The 24,104-nt window shown below is 36.1% G+C and overlaps 1 protein-coding gene across 1 annotated transcript; it reads left to right on the top strand.

The window, feature by feature from the left end:
* Nucleotides 1-98: 98 nt before the first annotated feature.
* On the top strand, nucleotides 99-24,042 carry LOC106163389 (uncharacterized). The gene is made up of 11 exons (XM_087016023.1): nucleotides 99-246; nucleotides 1,144-1,255; nucleotides 2,321-2,403; nucleotides 10,722-10,841; nucleotides 14,774-14,965; nucleotides 15,347-16,448; nucleotides 19,690-19,766; nucleotides 20,812-20,856; nucleotides 21,285-21,428; nucleotides 23,586-23,678; nucleotides 24,034-24,042. Exons 4-11 carry the CDS (start codon nucleotides 10,764-10,766, stop codon nucleotides 24,040-24,042), a joined length of 1,740 nt encoding a protein of 579 aa, XP_086872149.1. The 5' UTR covers nucleotides 99-246; nucleotides 1,144-1,255; nucleotides 2,321-2,403; nucleotides 10,722-10,763.
* The last annotated feature ends 62 nt before the right edge of the window (nucleotides 24,043-24,104 follow it).

The raw sequence follows: 24,104 nt of genomic DNA, 5'->3' as shown, positions 1-24,104 counted from the left end.
GCACAAAATATTCCGCATTTTTCAAACAAAAACATAATGTTTTAACTATAAATTCTGTCACTATGTGTATAAGTGAATATTTAGTGAAATTTTTCGGTTATAATTTTAGTCAGAAGAGCTACTTTCCTATTCGGCGAGTTCAACTAGGCTCTCGAAAAATCTCGAGGATTAATCTAAAGATGGCGGGATATTGAGAGCAAAGTGTAGTAGCCTAAAAATTGGATGTTTGCTTTGCATATAGAGGAGGTTTGTGTTGATATCCGATATTAACCACATTCTTATGTCATTTTGGCGCACTTGCAAAAGTAAAAAAGATTTTTTAACTGAATGTGGAAATCTCACCAGTAGCAATATGGTAGCGACCTCACAAGAGTTCACACACAAGATAAACAGCCACTGTGACAGTGACTAAATCCTCTGCACATTTGTCACTTTGCGTGTCACTATACACTCAAAATATTGCTAGATAAAAGTGAATCTTGCCAAACACGATTACTAAACTCTACAGGGATTTTTCCTACATGCTTGGACCTGATGCAGTAATTGTGAATTTTAAACTTTTTTGTTGTCCTTGCAAAGCACCTGACCAAAAACATTTTGTGGTTTACCCAAAGTTTAAATAATAATGGAAATATTTTACTGACAGCAAGGGCCATCCACACCCATGTTATACAAAATAGTAATGGCTCCAAAAATAAGCTATTCCAAACGGGGCCCTTGCCTCAGTGTAAGGTCCAACATTGAGGTAAACCCCCCCCCCCCCCCCCCTCACCCTTCACAATACACAGAGAAATATGCAGGGCAGTCACACAAATTGTGATAAAAACCTGAGAGATAAAAAAAAAAAAAAAAATCAGGCACAGAAACAGATAATGAATATTGTAAATATAGCATTTGGAAAAAGTATAGAAAAAGTGATAATTCTGTTTGTTTCATGTCATTATGATTAATTTGCCTCTATTGTACATTTAATGTTGAGATATTTTATATCGTGATAATCAGCAATCTATTGATTGATAACCTAACTTGATATGGTCCCTGAATCTAGTCACAGCTTAGAACCAAGTCTCTGGATTATAATCCTATGCATATTTATACTATTGTGTTGTTGATCGATGTATGTACATCCTTATCTTCCTTCAGGTGGATTATTTAGACTGAAACGCCCAGTCACAATTTGGCACATTTCCACTACATGTTTAACAACAAGCAAGTACTGGAATAGGGAGACATGCTTGGACAGGATAATAGACAGGTATTCACAGGTGTTATTTTGTCTTTATTATTATTATTTTATTTATTTTTTTTTAATCTGTAAAAATTTATATTCTGCTAAATAAGGATTTTTCACCATGTATGTAGATAAACTTCAAACATTTTAGTCATTTTCAGCTTATACTATTGGTCAGATATTTATAATTCATTATCTTTTACTTTTCATTTAGATTGATTTCTTATTTTATTTTTCATTTATTTGAACTTATTTACAATGATTTTATGATTATTATTTTTTATGGATATATGAAATTACTAATATCACAGTGATGGATTTGGTTTCTGTGGAAAGTTCCTGTATATGATGTTATGTAAACACCACTGCAGAATTAATAGTTGAGTTATTGGTGAAGTTGGAGAAAAATAAATGGGAATGTTGTGTCCATCTCTCTCTCTCTCTCTCTCTCTCTCTCTCTCTCTCTCTCTCTCTCTCTCTCTCTCTCTCTCTCTCTCTCTCTCTCTCTCTCTCTCTCTCTCTCTCTCTCAGAATCAAGTGCCTCAGTATACATGTCACTTAATGTCTGTAAACAGATGCAAGAACACAGCAGTGCCTGTTTGGGGTCAATTTCCTCTAGTTAATAGGTGTATCTTAAAGACAAGAGGTGAATACCTTATAACATGCATTGCAACAGGATACATTATTCTGGGCTAATTAGAGCACAACTTGTGTTTAAACCAACTTATTGAAAATGCAACTGGCATCAGATGGTGATAAATTGGCAAACAAGTTGTAACTTCATATCTTATTTAACCACATAAACAGTTTTAGAACTTGATTTAAAAATAAAAAATGGGATGCTTTCCACTATTTACCATGCCTCGGATGATACCGCAATGTGAAAGCTGAAGTTGTGACCTCTGACCCACGACCTCTGACCTCGTGCACTGATATCAGATGTCACAGTATTGTAGGCACATACAGTAATACAAGAGGGCCATTCATCTGTCATTATATGGTCCCAAGCCTGCATAAAGCACAGAGAAAGTGATACACCACACATTACAGAGACAGAGCCTTGGTTTACTATTATATTCTTCATTTCAGCGCGGAGGACAGGAAACGACTGGTGTGTCCCGGTGATGAAGTAGAGATAGAAGAGGTCTACGTTGTAATTATCATCTCTACAGGTGGGTTATTATGACACTGGTTGGCAAGCTGTAATGATGGGTGGAAGGTACAGGTGCTTGTATTGTATGGTGGGAGTGAGACTTCTTTATCTGATATATATATACTTAGTGGATTATAGAGCTTGACACAACTTAGGATGTATTTATCATATAATTGAGATATGTGTGATATAGTTGTTGATTGTGATGGATTGTCTAGAAGGCCTAAATAGGAATATGTGAAAAGTTTTCTGTTTTACAACCAATGAAAAGGGTAGATAGAAGTAATAAATAAGCAGTTCTGATGATATATGCTACTAAACCCTTTTTTACTGGTATGAACGCAGTGCTAAGTGTAATCTTGATGGTTAACGATTAACGGAATGATCTCGATATGTTGGATGATAGTGTAGGATGCAGTGTGTGTATGCTGGTTCTGTCTGATAGAGGCAGACAGATAGTGGTTTATTGCCAGATTAATTATTGGTTTTCTGTTATGTTTTTGGAGTAAACTTCCCAAAGGAATTTTATATTTATTATTTTAGAGATAGTAGTTGTAGTAGTATAGGTAGTAATAGTTGTAGTATAGAATAAAAGTTAGGTTTTATTTAGTTGACACTATTCACACTGTCAACTCTTTGCTGGTAGGTTGTTATATATTTCATCAACATAAAGGAAGTCAATTGTTTTGGAAATACATGTTTATCTGAGCTCGGGATCAGGCCCCACTGTCAAGCTGTAGATGGCTCTAGTACTATGGTACAACAGGTGTCACATTTGTATACCACAACCCAATACCCATGCCAAGGATTTTTCAATGTGCACGTCTGTCATAATCTGTGTATAATTTAGTTTTAAAAAAAAGGAAAAAATACCTTCATGCCCTGTTAACCGGGAGAGACCCGTATGGTTGATGTTATATCAGCTTTAACCCAGTTCAATATATATACTAAATGCTTGATGATGGTTTATCAATATTTCAAATGAACTTTGCTGATTAGTCATCATTTGTTATTTTAGGATTTTCTGTTGGTGGGGTAACAGCTTACATTTGACAAGCAAGTCTGAAGTGTACAATGTTACAGCGATATTACAAGTGTCTGTCACAACCTGTACGCACATTAATAGTAATAAGGAAACGCTATCATACGTGCATGCATAGTCTGCGTTGCAAGTTAGAGGGTCACTGTTATTGACCCGTAGATTTGGTGTGTGACTGGTAAATAATTTGAATGTTTAAAAGTTAATAGGTTGATTGCACATGTGGAAATTTCAGGGCGTTTTCTTTTTCAATTATCTAAAATATTTATCTCCAGACTAATTGATTTTCATTTGGACTGGTAGTTTTTTAGGCCTGTTTGCCTGAGTGACCAGTAAGCTGAAAAATTGAAAATGCAGACTACATTTACATATAGAGAGTAAAATAAAAAGTTTCACAAGCTGGCTGTTAAATTCGACTGAGTCAAAAAGTGCTTTAGACATTATACGACCATGCAATAGTTTTATGTACTGCGAGTTAAATAGTAACCCTAATGCTAATAAGGCTTAATACACTTGTATATATCAACTTCATTATCCAAGTCCAGACAACACCCAGTTATTGCATGTTGCCTAGACATCCAGCAGCAGACTTCACATCTCCAAGCTATGTCTGAGTGGGACCACAAGGTGCCAGTGGTCACTATCTTACTGACCCTTGGTATGACCACAGCGATTAAGGGACACGGTCCACCCCTTGGGTGTTTATTAAGATGGTATCGTGACGGTTTTAAGGGGAAAAAATGCCAGTGGGTGTAAATATAGTGACTGTAGAAACTAAAGCAGTGTATGTGTATGTCTTTTTGACCTTATGTCATGGAATTAACTTAAGAAGGTAAACTTATTGGGTATATCAGAAACCATGTTAGAGCAAGTTTATTTATAATAAATATCAATTTTCCCGAATCTTTATATGTTTTGTTCAGTGTTAGTGTAACGTGTAATAAAAGTAAGCATCTTGTCTGTGATCACATCATGCTGTTAGCGAATGGGTGAACCTTTTCAGGATTATGCCTGATTTCAGGATTTTCAGTCTTTACTTTTGTTACTTTTTGATATGATCTGAATGTGGTGAAAAATTGCAAGCTACATTTTCAGGATTTTCAGTTTTTACAACTTTCATCCATTTAAAAGTATTCACGTTTCGTCTTTAAGATTCTCCTAATTTTTCAGTGTAGATGAGTTACGTTTTGTTAGATAGGAAAACAAAACTTTCTACGTATATAAACCCAGTTAAAATCAAATGCAACCAGAGGAAATAGACTTATTTGTCTATAAATGATGCATCAGCCTGGTTGAAAAATATTCAGTTCAGTCAATATGATCACTGTAGCTCAGGTTAGATGAAAAGACTTGAAGTAATCCCAGAATATTGGAATTCATGTTTAGTGTATTAGGAAACGATTGCTGTGTCATACAACTCAATCTGATAATGAAAACACTAGTAGTGTTTTTATTGTTACATGTGTATAAACACACAAGGGATGACCTTTTGGTTAACACAGACATTTGATCTCCTTTTTGAGAGTATTGTGATATACTGGTTAGGAATTTGAATCCTGAAGGAATTTTTTTTCGCTGTACTTATTGAATTGAATTGAATTGAATTAATGATTGAAACATGAATATCAGTTGTCAACAAATCTTCACATAGCAGGCCAGGGTTAGGGAGTTTTCTTCTGCCTTTGAGAGGATTTACTTTTTTTCAAAGAAGAAGGAAAAGTTACAAGATTTTGCATGAATTTCATAGCAGGTTATACAACTTATGGAAAGCAAAGCTGGGGTGGCGCTTGCAATTTTTTACGTTTAGCCAAATTACTACTTTTTCATTGCTTTTTTTGTCCAAATGGTTTAAATTTGATTAAAATGAGTCAAATCAACCCTAATTTGTTTAGCCAATTTTAGTCAGTTTTAGCATTTGGCTAAATTGGCGAGTGTTAGCGCTACCCCAGCAAAGGGTGCACCGCCATTTCGACTTTCTCTGTCTATCCTTGTCAATGACCCCTTCTCTGTTATTGCCAAAAAAACCCCCAGGCTTAGACAACTTTGCTGCTAAATCTCTCTTAGATAAGGGACCTAATCTGATGTGGCTTATGTTCAATAGCTTGGCCAAACTCTTTGGAGAAAGGGAGGCTACATATAATGTTTTTATACTTTAACTTACTTGAGGAATGCAGTGTACTAGTATAATTTGCCAAGAAAGATCCGAGCCTTCTGTTTGCTAAGCTTATCAGTTTTATTGGAAATCTCTGTTTTATTAATAAGCTACCTTACAATCTCAGCATTATGTTCTCTTGTAATGTTTACAAAAATGGGAATCAGGCACCATTTGAGATACGGTAAAGTCTTGAAAATTTCGTCGCTTAAAAATTAATTAATATTTTTAATTGTGTAAATCCGACTAATTTTTCAAAATTACCTCTCCCCGACTCCTGGGTATGACGAAATTTTCAAAAATCCGGCCTTTTGGCTTTTATCCTTAGCGTCTGTTATCTTTGACCCTCCTATATTGTGGGATATTTATTACTACTTCCTAAGTCGTTTTTTGGTGGTAAATAATAATCTATTTATTACTGCATCTCGATTAAGTTTAACTTACTGTACCAGAAAATATCTTCTCGGTAAGAAATATACCTTCTGATAGAGGAGAAGGATCAAGATAAGCCTAATTGCCTCCTTGCATCATAACCTGGACGCGACATATTTTTAAAAAAATACGCACTTGGCAACGTTTGTTGCATGCAGGGCTTTTCCCAGGATTGAGTGTCAGGCCTTCTAAAATTACCATCTGTAACTTCCTAAAAATTTACAGGGAGTTAAAATAATTGCTCCCGCTGACGATCTTCCGCAATTTAAGTTCCTTGAATTATAATGAAAACTGCATTTTATTATTGCTTACATCGCGAACGATCTCCCGATGATGATAAGAAAATTGCCTTTTCGTCTCGCTCGGATTGCGAACGATCTCCCTCTGATGATCTTACGCGAACAAAGTCCTGGCGATATTACGCAAACGATTCTTCGCCGATACATGTATGCCGTGAGCGGGGAATATATTATTTATAATATTCAACGGGGGAGGGTTAGAATTATGATCTCCCGCTGACGATCTTTTGCAAACTAAGTTCCTTGAACTAATATGAAAACTGCATTTTATTATTGCTTACATCACGAACAATCTCCCGACGATGATATGAAAATTGCCTTTACGTCAAGCTAGGATCCGCGAACAAAGTCCTGAGGATATTACGCGAACGATTCTCCGCCCAAGATATACCGTGAGCGAGGGAGGGCGGGCTGATTAAAGATAAAATGAAAATGAATTTTTTAAATCCCAAGTGTGTGTCACTGTGTGTGTGTGTGTGTATGTGTGTGTGTGTGTGGGGGGGGGGGGGGGGAGGAGATCAATAATGATTTTCCGCTGACGATCTTCCGCGAACGAAGTTCCCTAAATCCATTGAACTAATATAAAAATTGCATTTCATTCTTGCATACATCGCAAAGGATCTCGCGCTGATGATCTTACGCGAACAATTATCCGCCGAAGATATGCCGTGAGCGGGGAAGGGGGGGTTAAAGATAAAATGAAAAATATATATTATTTATTATTTATTCAAAGGGGGAGGGTTAGAATACTGGTCTCCCGCTGACGATCTTTTGCAAACTAAGTTCCTTGAACTATTTTGAAAATTGCATTTCATTCTTGCTTATATCGCGAACGATCTCCCGATGATGACATGAAAATTGCCATTTCGTCTCGCTCGGATCGCGAACGATCTCCCTCTGACGATCTTACGCGGACGATTCTCCGCTGAAGATATGCCGTGAGCGGGAGCAGGGGGGTTGAAGATAAAATGAAAAATATGTTATTTACAAAATTCAAAGGGGGAGGGGGTTAAAATAATGATCTCCTGCTGACGATCTTCCACGAACGAAGTTCCATTGAACCTAAGATCTAATATACCATTAGATCTTAGATTGAACTAATATGAAAAGTGCATTTTATTCTCGCTTACATCGCGGACGATCTCCCAGTGAAGATATGAAGATTGCCTTTTCGTCTCTCTCGAATCGCAAACGATCTCCCGCTGATGATCTTACGTGAACAGAGTCCGTTACAAATAAGAAAATTATCTTCTCGTCTCGTTTGGATTGCGAACGATCTCTTGACGATATTACGCGCAAGATTCTCCGCTGATATGAAAATTGCCATCTTGTCCCATTCGCATTGCGAACGATCTCCATGTACGAGGCAGGCAATCGTTAAATGGTCCTAGATTGAACATGGACATGAATAGAAGTGACGGGTACATGTCCCTTCGAGATAATATCTTGATTTTTTCATTGTGTCTTCCTCATTTAGGACAGCCGCCGATAACAATAACGACGTTACAAATGACAAAGCCGCGGCCTGTGACTTCTACTGTATTTGCCGGCTTGATAACGCACCTTGAGCCAGGTAATAGTAATGAAACTATTTAGACAAAAGGCCGACGTTCCCGCAATTAAGAACGGGAATTCACATGTTAACCACCTATATTGTGAGCAACCGCTCGCAGGGGCGCACTATTGTTCCTATCTCCCATTGAGAGTGTTATCGGCAATGAGATCCTGATCGTATCATTGTCTTAAATCAACTGACGCATTACCTTCATATTTGAGCTGGACAACGCGGCCATATTTGGTGACGAACTTTTCAAAAATTATTGAGTACCTCATTTTCAAGGTCGACGAAGTTTTCAAAGGGAAAAAAATTACCTCGGCGGAAAATCGTCTGTCGACGAAATTTTCAAGAACGACGAAATTTTCAAGACTTTACCGTACATCTTTCTGTTGAAGAATCAAAGCTAATCTCGTGATTACAGATATTAAAGAACATGATTCTCCTGGCGATGGCATGACTGCAGTACATTTCATGTTGTTATATTACCTTTTTATTGATTTTGGTGATGTGGAATTGTACCTGTAATGTAAAGTTGTCCAGTAGCCTTTTATTGGTTTTGAGGGATAGTAAAGTTAAGACAAGGGGTGTTTTAAACCGAGAATTCAGATCAAAGCATTTTACTATAAGGTCATATTGTACCTTTATTAGCACTGAATTGTTGTCTTATAAAATGATATAAATATGGGAATCATATTTGCAGAAGATGGTTTTATTGCATCCGAGGGGCAGTTCAATCCAGGATTTTTCAGACTGAAATTTGGTCTAAACTGTGTTCTCAGCAAGATTCCTTAATCTAGGATCTAGATGTCTTAGGCAGAGTAGGTCCTCATTGTACCCCTTCTCTCTGTACAGAGGTGTAGGGAGACAGTAAAAAGGATACAAGGTCCTGGGCATGTCTTTGTACAATGGTATTTGCTGTCGTCTCACTTGTGTGAGCTTAAAATAGCATGTAGTTGAAAGAATTAAGCTCATTGAAAGGAGAAATGCATGGCCAGGTATGTGTGTCCTGTACTTGTACTGTATAATGGGCAGAGTTAATGTGCGTACATGAGGGTGCTGTGTGATACAGACAGTGAGGGGTATACACACACTCACATATAGAGGAATGGTGCTTAGGCTCTCAGCTTTGGGAAATCATTAACTTTGATGGCAGTGTGGTTGGAGATTACTGCAGTCCTAGATCTGGACTAGTTTGCTACATGACATGGTGGACAGCAGTCTCTGTGTGGGAATTTAGAGACTGTGGTAAGTAATTGCTAAGCTACAGAGAGGTATTATACATCTATACATGTAGCAATTTTGGTATCAAATGTCTGTTTGAATATTAAATGTATTGCTTTGTGTTGTGGTTATAAAAGTGGTTCTCAAGCATGAGACACTGGATTAGTTAATAAGTTGTGTTAAATTGGCTCAATATTTAGCAATGGTGCTAGCTATGTGGATGTGCAGCTTCCAAGGCCTGTGAAATGACACTAAAATTTAGAGCAAATACAGTAGATATTATGACTAATAATCCACATGCTGCTGAGATATGTACTGTACACATTGGAACCTGCATGGATATGGGGGCACTTGTTGGATGCATGGATTCATTGCTTCCAATTCTGTGGTATATTTTCTATAGGGTCACACAAGATCCATGTGTTGGTGACTTAAGACACATAGCAAATATTAGAAAAAAATGTTGTTTTTCCATTAATACTAATATAGACGTATAATGGCCAACATTCTTCATTAGAGAAGCACTGTTGGATTACTCCATAGTGTAAGTAAATGAAAATACAGGTACAGTAGACTCAATTGTTTGGCCACATGTAAGTTTTAAGTGTCATTTGTTGTATAGTTGCGTTGAAATACTTAAAAAATGGAGAGTTTCAACTAAGATATATTTGGCGCTACGTATACGACTATTTGTGTTAGAATTACACTTCTGTATTTGACTTTCAAAGTCATAAGTCTGGATGAGTATTTGGACTGAGCTTTAGCACCTAAGAGTTCACTTCACTCATGACATAAGACTTTATTGTGCCTTTCCATAACTGAAATGTAGTAATATAATGGCAGTACACACATAATCATAAATGGCATATAATTGGTGTTGTATGTTATTGGTAGAGGTTAGATAAGGATATGTCCTATAATATAAACAACTGGTGAGTTATGACAGTGTTCTAAAATACTTTTGCCCTTGACAGTGTCAAGTATCTCCTGTCATATTTGCTATATTTGGTAAGTGTTGGATAGATTTGGAGTTTGTTTGTTTGCTATACGTAACTTTCCTTGCCGAGGTAAATAACAATACAGGTGCCTCTCTGTGTGCTGGCTGCACGTGGTGATTATATCTATGTGCCAGTCGCTGGTTGTCAAGTCAAACTGGTCAAGCAGGGAAAGGCTAGCTGTCACTTTTAGAGATGGCCGGCACTTGAGGCATCATTGTCATATTTTGAACATCATATTGGCATGCAGAGAAGTGAAGGTGAATGTTTTGTGAAAATAACTCTGTACACATGTGATCCTGTAAGAGGGCAGTGTAGTTGTGTGTTCTAACATGTGAAATGTGTCAGTGTTTGTACAGCTACTAGTACGGTCTCTTTTTTCATCCCTAGTCCTATGACAATATCATAGCAAGGATACAGATCCAATTTGCCAGATTATTTTCACTCATTTGGAGCAATACTGATTAAATTATTAATGATAGTGTGAATTTGCATATAAGCAGCTCATCGTGATCAGAAAACGTCCTTTTCACTGATATCATTGTAAGAAGTAGAATTGATTTGACATAATTCTTTCATTTTTTTTATCTTTGTGAGACATAAATTCAGTTGCATTAACTGTGTATTGGTTTTGATTCCAGCTCTATAATACCATTATAGTATACCAGTGACAGGCAGACGTCATGGACAGCGGTGGCGGAGACATCCTGAACTGTAGCGAGGACCAGTTTGACCTCCTGGTCAGACAGCTGGACATGCAGGTATCTTGGACCTCTTTTTACTGAACTATTTAGCTTATTAATATGATTTGAAAGCAAAATTTAATGTAATGCGCTGGGTTTTGTTTCAGCTGGAGGTAATCTTGTTTTCCTAGATACCCTTGTAAACTTGAGCTGTAAAGGCTGGTGGTGTTAGCAAGAAGTGGATAAGTAGACAATTTTGTCTTTGTGGACAACTGGAACCCAGGGAGAATAATTGATGTTTTACTGTTATAAATTGCATGCGTGAAGAGCTTTGTCAATATTACAGTGTAACAGTATTTTTAAAAAAATATTTTGACTCTTATTTTAGAAGATAAAGTTATTCACCAGCCCAGATGACTTTCTTTGAAAGCTATATGTACCTCTTACTTTAAATGCACAACGTAATCTTCTGATGTTGTCTCAAAGAAAAATGTCACTTAGTGCCTCAAGCAGATCATGATAATTTGGGAGCACGTTGCTCATGGTGGACATGCCACCCATACCCTGCAGGTAGCCATTAATGTCAGGGAGGCGTGAAGGGTCGAATGACCTCCCTAAGTGTCTCTGTCAGCTGCGAGGATAATATGATTGATCTGTGTCATTGTTGCTCTGATTGATGACTGGTCATCTATGTGGACCTGTCAGGCAATTTCTGTCTGTTTTTTTCTTCTTTTTTTTTTTCACTATTTCATCTTTTTTCTTTCTCTCATTTTTAAAAACTAGTTAAGGCCTTGTGAGGAAAGATTTATTTTATTTTTTGCACTTTTTTTCTATCTCGTAATTTCTTCTCCCCCTCCCCCATTATTTTTGGCAAATGGGGCATTTCTCTCATCCACATATTCTTACATCTAAGTTTTTTTTTCTAATGAAAGAATTGGTAGATAACAGTTTAAGCATTATAAATTTATATTCTAAACAGCACTGGAATCATTTGAAAATGTTACAGAGAAAGAATTTTAATAAGTTGAACTATTTCTCTTTATATTCAGGATCAGATGGTAGGTACAGGCATGTAACATGCATGAATTAATAATTTTTGATGAAAGTTTTCTAAAAAAAAAAACTTCTAAAGATTATTTGACATTCAGTTAAGATAATTTATATTCACATGCAAATATTTTTTATTTTATTTGTTTTTGGACTCACTGTCTGTTGTTGAAAGACTGTCACTATTGACAGACAATGTTGTTCAAAACTTTATTTAAAGAAGATTGTGTATGCCTTGTATAACTTTATTTTATTCAAGATATAGGGCTCATCATTGATCTTCTCAGTAAGAGATTTTCCTCATACATCTTAATTTATTTCAAAAAAAAAAAAAAAAACTTAAGACAAGAAGAAATACCACATGGATGTTGAGCCCTGTATATTGTTATGAACAGGTCATTATGTTCAAATTGGGATTGAGTTCTTAGTTTCATTCACACTAAAAAGTGCAAGCCAGTTCAACCCTAGTTTTGTAAACATGATCATTGTAATTAAACACTGTGCCAGTGTTGTTGCGTTCCTCTCTCCTAGGACAGTTTCACAAAGGAGGGTTAGACCAAAAGTTTGTTTATATCAAGAGTTTGAAATCTTTGGTCTCCATCATTTGAAGTCCCTGGTTTACACCCAGTCATATCAGACTAAAATCTGGTCTAAATGCAGGGGTTTCCCCAGGATTTGGGGCACAGGGAGTCCAAAATGTGAATCTGTCATTTTGTCACCAATTTATGGGGAGTCCAACCCAAGCAAGTCAAGCCCCCAACCTGTGATTTCCTAAAAAATTCGGAAGCTGTCCAGCCGTCTTAAAAAATAAATAAAGGCTACCTTTTGAGGCCAGTGGCTGTCCGAATGACATGTGGGCCTTTTTTCTGGGGAAACCCTTGTCTTAAAGTTAAAACTGTCAGATTTCAGAATTTTTTGTTAAAGAGGTGTCTCCCCCACTGGTAACTTTCTGATTAAAATGACTACAATTCTCACTAATTAATAATACAGAACTATAAGACTGGGTTGCATTTTCTTGTGTGAATACAGTTATATTCTGTTATGTTCAATTGACTGTTTTCTTCAGTTACATTTGGGGTTTAAAATGATGACGTTTGCCTAATATTTTGCATTTAAAATTAATTTCATTATTTTTATTTACTTGTTATGTTTTACCAGTAACTGTCATACTAAAGGCATGATGTTTTCACATGAAAATTGTTATGGTATTAGTTATATAAATATATTTAATGATTATTGATCAAGATTTTTTTTGTCTTGTTATGAAAGTATTAAAAGTGAATAATTCATGATCTCATTATCATGTCTCCAGTTATATTAATTATATTTTTAGGCTATATTGAATATAAAGAGTGACATGGTTTGGAATGAATATCTAATATCTAACCCATTTCTTTTTCATGATAAGTCTGTCTACAGTTATGCAAGTTGTAAGCTGTGTATATTACACTGGTATAAAATTAGGGAGCAAATAATGTAGTTTATGATTTGCCTAAATAATCAACATGTTAAACCTTGGATCTGAACTTTGAAGTTGACAGCTTTTGCCTCCAGCCAACACTGTATTTTTATGTTGTCAGAATCAAAGGGTACTCCAATGTTTTTATGAGCTATGGAAATTGGAAATATTTTTTCTCACAAACTTTTATGAGAATTTTGATGGGAAAATTTTCCCAACATGACCACACAAACAGAGAGCTAAGCCAAAGAAATAATTTTGTACTCATACATCAGTAAGATACAGCGTCTTTATTGTGGCACAAGTTTACATATCAAAACTGGGCACCTGTTAGTAGATTATTTTTGACAGTATAATCCCATTTTATCAATTATTTTAGCTGTTCCATAAGTCAAGATAAAAAGCTTGTTCTATTCACTTTGAAGTTGGATCATTCAAAGATTAGAAAATCAACAGAAACGTTTTTCTCTTGTGACCCCATGTTTTCCGCGTTTTATGACACAGACGGACATTAACCTTACTGTAACTGTAAAACATACTTTATCTGTGCATATAAAACAAGACTTACATGAAAAGCTTTTGTACAGTCTTTTACAAAAAATGCTACACTTCTGTTCATTGTGTTATCTTTTCTACACATTTATCTTAATTATTTACGTAAACTCAGCTATAAAAAGGAACATTACCAACAAAGATGCCAGCACATTTATAAATTTGGCCACATCATTCAGTGGTTGAGGTTTTACAGCATGCATATATAAAATAGACAGACACTGTACTCTAGTGTTAATATAGGTTGATAACTCTTGGAGTTCTATCTGGAGATTCTCATTAGAGTTGAATGGTTATGTACATTTAAGCAGGAGTGTCTGTAAATAGTAAGAAGAAGGGTTTATCAGGTTTGAGTCGACTAGGTTTCTGTAAGAGAGAAGAAATGCTATAGACTTTACTTAAAAGGTAAACTATGTACAAAATACTATGTGCAAAATACGGATACATAACAAGTTCATAGGTAGTTTGTGTTTGACAATTTATTAGCTTGGAAAAAAATAGGTTAATGAGATATTTAAAAAAAACTACTTTTGGGAAGCCTTGTAAAAGAACAACAGTGATTGGAATGGAACAAGTTGTTCTTTATTTTCTCATAAAAATTGCATGTAATAGCATGGGTTGCATGAATTGGATCTTTACTGATCTAATATGGGAATTTTGAACATTGAGTTGTCAGTATGTCATATTAAAAATGGTTGAAACTGCTGTATTTGTCCACACAAGTAGTGTTAATTATAATATTAGCAAGTGTGAGCAATTTCTGTATAATTATGATTGAACTGTTCCAGCGCACTTAATAGTGAGGCTAATATTTTTCATCGAGGCCATTTTTCTCTCTCTCCATTAAGTTGAGTCCTGTCAGAGTTACCATTTCAAGGAAAACTAAGTCATATTGTTTCAAGGCTAATATTTTTTCCTATGAGACATGAATATTTTATCATTCATCTTCCAGAGTTGTATCACCACCTTATCACTGCTACAGAAGGAGATGGCGCGAGAACAGGAACACTTCAACCAGTTGACTGTCCAGCTCGCGCAGGCACCGGACAACTCTGCCGAACAGGACAAAATCTCTGAGCAGCTCGTCCTATCACAGAACAGGTTACAAATGCTCATGGGAAGGAATATGAAATGTTTCAGTCAGGTGAGGTTGAGATTGATATAAATATATTGTCTCCAAAAAATCTTCAGTTCAAAAAAATTGGAAAAAAAATGGTAAATTTCCAAGTTGTTATAAAAGTTACGGTCTGTGGTATTTATGGTAGTTTAGATAGAGATTGTGTTCTTGGTGATGTCACAACAAACGCAATCATATATCTAAGTTGCAGAGACTGAAGCTGTAATTGTGTTAGCTGAAAGGGGCACATAATGCACTTCTCTTTACAAGGAGGTGGGGTCTTTTGGACCATAAATAGTTGTGATTAAAGACATTCTGATTTCTGCTTAGATCAAGGTAGCAGATCATAGTTTGAAAGTATAAACACTTGATGATTCTGGATTTCTAGTTTGGTATTCTTTATTGCAGCAATCTTTCCATCCAAGTGTCCAAATCCAAGATGTACCAAATACTGAAGCTGAGACCAAGAAAAAACCACCCAAGCCAGCAAGGGCGACCAATGGCTCAGTTCACGTTGACCAGGGGGTCAAAAATGACCATAGTACTGTTACGACCTCTTCTCCTAAACTTACTGTGAAACCTTTGAAGATTGAGAAGGAGAATTCCATTCCAGATGAGATTAGAAACTTTCACTCTGCAGACGTTGTTATAATTGATCAGAATGATTCCTCTAATGGTAAGAAAAATGATGAGAAAAGGGAAAGTGGGGCAGGAAATGATAGTGACTATGAAGAAAGTGATGAAGATGAGGAGGAACAGAAATTTTTCATAACAGTCCCAGATGACATTGAAACTGATACAAAACTCTCTGTCAAACCTGAGTCCTATTCACAAACCAAAGAGGATGACCTTGTTGAGAAAACCGTTGCCCCTACAGTACAGGCAGTTCCGGATGGAAAGGATTTTATACGTGAATCATCTGTGGACCGTAAAGCTAAAGCAGACGCCATTGCCCAGGTGGCATTTAGCAATATAAAAGCTCAGAAACGAAAAAGTCAAAGTGAAGATGAAAGTCCTCCTGATGCTGAAGTATCCAAAAACATTCCAGTGAAAAATGTGATAATTATTGAAAAGACGGACAGAGTAGGTGATGTGAAACCACCAAGTGAACCTTCCAAACCATCTCACAGTTCTGAGAACACACAAAACAAAGGCTCTGATGAACGTCACAAAGTTGCTGCAGAAATTACGCTTGGTGAAGAAAAGCCCAAAGTAAATGACCAATCAGAAGCACTTGTAAATGGCTCTGCGGAATCTCTGCCAGAAGTGGAGGAGATGTCTGTGAACCATATAGAGAAGGAAACTGTTGAGGCCGTCTCTCAGCCTCCACCAAAGAAGAGCGGAGGTGTCAAAGTTATCAGCGAAAAAAAGGCCGAGGAGGAACGGGCTACAAAAAAATCTGCGGTGAAGCAGGAAGAGAGTAAGAACAGTGTCTTTGAGAAGGAGATTGTGGAAAAGAAGGAATCTGCTGTTTCTGCTTCAAAATCAGCAAGCACCTGGTATAATTCTGGTAAGTTTTATTTTTATTTTTTGGGGCAATTTTTTTTTATTACATTGATTACAACATTACAACATTGATTAAGCAGATTTTGTTGATAAGTTATTAGAAAATGTCTTTAAATTTTTGCCACTTGCTACTGATTTGTCATTAGCAGTAAATCAATTAGCTGCACCATTAACCTTAAATAATTGAAATCTCATTTTTATGCAAGACAGAATATTACTTGGTATTAACAAGCTGTGGATATCTATTAGCATATTAATGTATATAATTGACATCTAGCCTTGCACTTTGACACATCCAGCAATTATCGCGTAACATGTGGAAAAACGTGGAAAAAAGTTGCTTTCCATTTGTGACGTATTTGTCATCTTGCACACTGTTACTGCTATTAAACGTCATGAAAAAGACTTGGAGCCATCTCCAACTTTACATTATTAGTTCCTAATGTCAGTTTTTAAGAGTTTGTAATTGAAAGTTATTTTTTATGATCGTTTTCTCTCTCCATAAATTGTGTCTTATTTGACCTTAATGTCTTGCCCATATGGAATACATATACAGGTGAGCAAATTAAGATAATGATTTGAAGGTTTGTTTGGTTAATTTCTTGGGTAATTAAAATTATTTTAGAGTAGTGGAAAAAGTTGACTGTAATTGTTACAGGGGTGTTTCTCGTGTACCAGTTTTTCTGTATTCTACTCAACACTAGGAAGAAAACTGTGGGGACTCTTGCTGAATGCACTTATTTGGATCAGTTTACAAAGGCCGCATTCAGAACAGTGAAGTAACTAGTCCGAGGGTCAAATATGGTGACCCATTATAAAGCTTGCCGTCTAATCTGTTATTAGACACTGAATAGATATCCTATAGGGAAGTATGCAAGTGGGTTGGCTATATTTGACACTCGGACTAGTTAGTCCACTCTTCTAAATGAGGCCATAGTACAATAGTTTCATTGGGAATAAGATCTAAATATACTAGAACATTTTTGTCCCAATGTTGGATCTGAATTTTGATACAAGTATCTCTCATGACATGATACCGGTGAATGAATATATCATTTGATGGGTGGTATACTCTTTTACTGAATTGGTTTTAAATCTATCTGAGCTATAAACTGGCCCATACCTCAATGTCTTATAACATGTTGTCACTGCCTGTGAACTGTTATAATTTGAATTGATCATGGTGACATCTTGTGTAACACCTGGCGATGATTTCATGGCTTTAAAGAATTGTAACGTCATTGATAAAAGCTGGCTTGAATTAAGTAGGCAGTTTTGTTCTTTCTCTTCACTGAAAAGTTATATAATAAGACATATTGTGAAGTACTCTTTTGGGTAAACTGTTATCTTCAGTTTTTGATACTGGAAAAATGATTTGCTTATTAATGCCTTTTAAAGGTGGAAGAAATGTAATTGGTGTTCAAATTAAAGTAACAGGTCATGCTCTCATCCAATTAACTGATCTGCCCCATAATTAGCTTGGCGTGGCCGATGACATGCCACTTGCCGTGACGACATGCTGGGGCCTTTTCTTAGCTCTCCTTGACGCAAGTCCGCTGTAGCAGCTGTCAAGATGGAGGATCTTCCCAGCATTCCCAGGTCAGGATCTTGAGGACGGCAGCTGTGACAGGCCATTACTTTAGTTATTAGAATACAGATGATCTCTGTGTGTGTGTGCAGTTACTGTTGGATGCAGTATCTTACAGGATGAAGTCTGATCCTGTCAACAAGTAGGAAGATATGAAGATTGGGAACAGTGCATAACTCGGAAGGATTTAAATGTTGGAGGGGATTGCAGTTACATTGGAAATCTTTCCATCAGGACCATTTGAAATTGACTGTACAGTAAAAAAAAATTGAGGAATACAAACAAATTGTTAATATTTTGTACAGAATCCATAACAACTTCACAACCTTTTTTTAGCTTTTTGAGGAAGAGGATTAATTAACTGCGTAAAATACCATAGATGCCATAGTTAGTAGTTGACTTATTGCTGACAGATCATAAATGCAGAACTTTTGTTATAACTACTTAAAAAGGAGTAACTGACTTATTTCTACATGACTTTTTGGGTAAAAACCAGTCTCTGTGAGCAGCAATGGAGAAGAACTAGATGTGTCTAGTGGGCAGTTTTACCTCTACGAAACAGGAATATCAGCTTCATAGGTGTCGTGCATTTTGTGTTTTATCTTAACGCAGTAATCTCTGGGCAATATGTAATGTTTTGACTGAAGTTTTCTTCATTCATTACTAATGTGACACAAGGCACAAAGATGCAGGTTGTGGAACTATTATACCAACTTACATTGAGTGGATTGAAGAAAAATCTGTGCCAGTTTCATCAATATTAAACCAGCATCTGCAAAATAACAAGTCAGATCAGGGAACTATCATTTCAGAAAAGAATTGTATTGCAACGAATTTATGTTGATAAATGCACTAGGCCAACAGTAGCTATGCTTTTAACAAGGGTACATTTGGATTAAACCCTGTTATATTTCCTTCAAAATGAGCAGCTGTCGTAAGCTGATCGTTTACTGGCAAAATGGGGCACAAGGTGGCAGCGCTAGTATGAACGACAAAAACTACACCACTTTGCCGCAGTCCACTAAAACTTTATCAGGGAGATATGTGAAGAACTCCTCACCCAGAGACAAACGTCGATCCAGATCACCAATTTCTGTTTCTAGTCTAAACCCACCAGCTGTGGAGAAATTTTTCACTGGTTTGGGCACCTTCAAACTGGTCCCGCCATCACCGCCAACGAGATGGAAAAGCAGTTTTGGAAGCATCGGCAAAAGGGCGAAAAGCATAGCTGCTCTCCACATCCCACCAGACACTGACAGCGAGGAAGGCGAGGTGGAGGACGCTCCCAGCCCAACTGGTGGTCTAAATAAGAACAATATTTTCTTACGAAATGATTGGGTCCACAGGAGTCACAGCACTCTGGGGCCTGGCGGAAAATCAAAAGCGGTCCGTCTGATCACCCTGCGAAAAAAACAAAATGGCAGAGAAGAGGAGAGTTCAGGGCCACAGTATTTGAGCAAAATCACCCTGAGTACCCAAAAATACCCAGATTCTGATGATTCCAGTAGTAAATATGCCACCCCCTATGTCACACTCAAGAAAAGGCACATTGGGGGGAGTGCGTCCACTTGTTATAGCAGCCTCAGCGGCTCTTCCAGGTATGGAGGAGATACCACAGAATGTTCATGTGATAGTAGTGAATTTTGTGTCTCTTCAGGAGGGGAGGTAGATGGCGAGGTGGACCAGGAGGAAGAAATAGTGCAGCCAAGGGTGACCTTGAAGAATTGGGATCCTGTAAGCATTGTTTGTAATTTTTTGTAACCATAATGATTGTTTTTTGTTTGTTTGTTTGTTTGTTTTTTATTTACCACTAAACTTTCGCTGTTCTAGTATTCTCTAATTCTATTCCTCTTCATGGCATTCTGACACTAATTGAATTTTGATCTTTTGAATCTGACTGTCTTTCTTCTTGACTTTTGTTAATCTTTTCACATGCTTCTACTCTATCACACGGGTACTGCATATATATATATATATATATATAATGATCCCTTTGTGTGTATAAGTTGCTGTCCTGCACAGCTGTTGTTTACCCTTAAACTGCCAAACCATATTTTTGTTTTGTCTGGATGTCCTGTGTTAATCTTTCTATTAAATTTTCAATTTGTTGTAGTTTTACTTATGGAAGGCAAAGGGGATAAAACATTACTGCCATATGTACAAATATGGGTCTCCAACTTTAACGTAGATATCCATTTTAAGAAAAAAAAAAAGCTCTAACATCCTTGAACGTCACTGCCAAAAGTGCATGTCTGCGTATTTCTGCTTGACGCCTGCCAAGGTGCCACACCTTGGAGAGTTAAATGTCAGTATACTGTACCAATAGGTCAGCCAAATATATGTGTTAATATGTGTAAATATATTGGTCATGGTAGCAGGTGTTCAGCCCCTCATGTCTGCTTGCTATCATGGCAGTTTTCACCACACAATTTATCTTTTTGATTTTTCATTTATTTACTATGGTCTATTTTCTTATTATATATATATTTTTTTCTCTATTTTTCATTTATTAAAGTGTTGTCGACTATTTTCTTAGCCTGTTCTTTGTATCCCCATTATTATGATTTTGGGTGATATTTAAGATCTTCCTGAATATATTTTAAGTAGTGAACTCTGCATTGTGACCTTTCTGTACATCGTTTTAGTTGGTCACAGGAAAAAAAAAGAAAAAAGAAAAAAAAAAACGATGGAATGAAGACGTTTCTCCATACTCCATTTCCATAATTATACTATTGTCACTTCAATGTTTAAGTTTTTCCTTGTCTTATATCTTTTGTAGGTGAAATTGATGAAGGAGATATATAGAATAAAACTTGAACCTCAGGTATGTGTTTTTCTGACAGATATTTATTGTTTATTTTTCTCATTTAAGATGAACTAAAATAATTTGTAAACAATCCTGTCAACATTTTTATCAACATAAACAAGAATTACAAGTATTAACTGACCTTTGAGTGATAGTAACCACTTACTAAAATATTAGTGGAAGTATGTTTCAGCCCACAAATCGGGACCACATATCGATGGGTGTTGGTAGACCTGTGAATGATTTTCACTCTGGGTAGTAAAGTAATAGTAAAGTAAATTCTTTGGCAACATGAACAGTCTTATTGATAAGGAATTACAAGGTAAATTATTCCTGGTTTGTGTAAAGTACCAAGACAAAAATGATTACGTATATCACCAAGTTGTTAAGATTTAGAAAGTAGTCTCTTAACCACCATTTGACTTCTACTTTTATTTTGTGTCCAGGAGGATGAAGACCTTGCCACGAAGTTCATTACCATGGAAGGTTACATGGAGAAATTACCCATGGGAAAGAAAAAAGCTACATTGCTTAAAACATGGAAGAAAAGATACTTCCGAGCCAAAGAAGGAAATTTGTTCTACTATGACGTAAGTTTAAAAATTGGTAACTAAAACTGAAGTGATGTTGACAAACATTAGAGAAAAACACAAGGTCAGATATTGTTTATTATATTACTCTTTAAAGGTAAAGGATCATTTAAATACTATATTGAGAGCCTGCACAAAAGACTCTGTATCAGTTACACAGATTACCCCTTCTATTGCAATAATGCTGCTAGCACTGTAGATTTAATGTATTTTAGATACTTTAAAATAAGAAAACGTCAGTATGAATAAGATGCTATGCCATTTTTTGTTAGAAAAGGCAATGAAGTAAAACATTTTTTTGTTTATTAGTAAATAAGTTTTTTTTTAACTTCACAGCATAAACTTAACAATAACTCAAAGTACACTTTCTTCATTCTTTACAAATTAGGACACGGAGGTAGGTAATGTTGTCAAGGCTTCATGTGTTGCCATGACTACATGTTGTGTTGCCATGGCTACATGTTATGTTGCCATGGCTACATGTTGTGTTGCCTATGTGTTCAGCCATTGCAGCCATTGATTTCATGCAGGAATTTGGAGCTATTTGGGGGTCCCTGGTTCAGTATAACACACTAACACTCCTTGGTACCTTGTGTTTTATTGCCCAAGCTTCAAGTTGTCTTGGCGTACTAGGTCTCGTATTCACAGTGTATCTGTTGTATACAGTTGGTGAACTGATCAAGGTTTATTACTAACCAAAATACATGTCTATATCAAGATGGAAAATTGACCTGGTTAAATGTAATACCCTTTTGAAACCTTTTTGCAGAGCACGTCCCATTGGATTGAGTCACAGAGAAGGGTAGTCTGTTTCCTTACTATTAATTTTAAACACTGACAGTCCTTTTTGCCTTGGAGAAGTTCCACTCTGAATCCAAATTTAATCTAAGTTATATGAAAACATGTAAATTCACTTTAAAATGGTCCACTTTTTCAGAAAATTCCACCCGCTATTTACCACTTAAAGGCGGACCGGATTTCCAATACTATTTTTTAATTCACATTTTCTTACTTAACAGGCTTGTGCCTGGAGCCACCCATTCCTTTGTAATTACTAAAATGGTTGGTCCCAGACCACTTAAGGGTTCAAATACTTATTCTTTCAATACCCACTCCCCAGTAACATGTCTTGGTATTGTGAGTAAAGACCCAAAAACCTTAACACTCAAGAGGTGACCTTTTGTTAGTGTGGTTACAATTTTTTTAAAAAGGGGATAGGCCCAATACCTACTAACATTTCACAGTGTGTGGGGAACAGTATGTTTATTCATATGCAATATTGTTGTTGTCCTGTACAAAATATTATATATCTTGTCAGAATCATGACTTCGTATATAAATGTTTTGTTTCTACGGGTGGTACCAGTATACTATTTCTTATGGCTTAATTTTGGACCAGGGTAACACTGAATACTGTGATAGTTAGCAGTGCAGTATTTATGGAACTTAAAATGTATTTAAGGCAATCAAACAAAGTTATTAAAGGAAAGGTGAAGTTGTAAATTTAAAGCCATTCTTGGAAATTTAAGTGTGATAATAGCAGCTATATATGCCTTATGTCTGTTATAGTAAAAGATTTGCTGTGCCAGCTTGATTTTTTTTTTTTTTTTTTTTTTTGTGAAACATTTGATAGCTTAGCACACATAAAAAACCTTTTAAGAAGTTTGGAAAAATGGCTTTTGATTAGAAGAAAATGCTAGGTTTTTACATAGACAAAGTTTCATTACCACTTAATTTCAGTGTATTATATTGCAGTACTGTCACCAGGGTTAAGTCACTGGATATTTCATGGGTGTTATATTGTAGTACCATCACCAGTGTAAGGTCACTCTGTCTTATGTGAACCTTTTGGCTCTGTTTAGACCTTGCTTGCAATATCTAGATGTGTAATATTTGGAGAATATGCCAATATCATCAAACTACTATTTGACTTCTGTTGTTTTCAGTTTATATATATTTTTATTTGCACACAGTCACGCACATACTGTCTAGCCAGGGACTAGTTCTTCCATGATGCCACCCTGTTTTGCCTTTTTTACAAGCTTTGATGTGAATAGAAATAGTGCTCAATTCGTAAGTTGAAAGATAAATAAACTGCCCCAGCTAAGTAACACAATGACATTCTCCTATATCTACCTGTATCCTATGATATTTCCAGAGTCAGAGACAGGACCGCCCCAGTGGGTTTGTCCAGTTAATGGGGGGCACTGTGGACGAGATTGGAGGGAAAGTATTGGGGATTGATGATGGGGTAAGGATCTGTATAAAAATTAATTTTTTCAGAAGTGGATGATATATAGCTAATTATGCTTTCAGAAAAGATAAAACTACAAAGCAGTATGATGGATATAACCTTTGCCATTCCTGTATAGTTCTGGCCATAAAAAAAATTAATATATTTTGCAAAGCATGTTAGATCTCATTTCATATTTTCATCATATAGTTAATTTTAGTTTTTAATAAGGTGTACTGTAATTTTATGATTAATTTTAAATGTTGTCACTTTAGGTTCTTATCATTTTAGAATATGAATAATTGGTTCTTTAAATTAGTTCTTAGTCCTTTAAAATTGTAATGTGTTCTTATATTAGTATTGTGTTATTTAGCTCTTTTAAGTGAATGTTGTAAGGCGCATTGAGATTTTTAATGGAATGCGCCATAGAAAAATAAATTATTA

The sequence above is a fragment of the Lingula anatina genome, chromosome 6, assembly GCF_051362555.1.
Source record: "Lingula anatina isolate TDL-2025a chromosome 6, LinAna3.0, whole genome shotgun sequence".
In the NCBI taxonomy this organism is placed as follows: domain Eukaryota; kingdom Metazoa; phylum Brachiopoda; class Lingulata; order Lingulida; family Lingulidae; genus Lingula; species Lingula anatina.
This window is presented reverse-complemented; position numbering and strand designations above follow the sequence as displayed.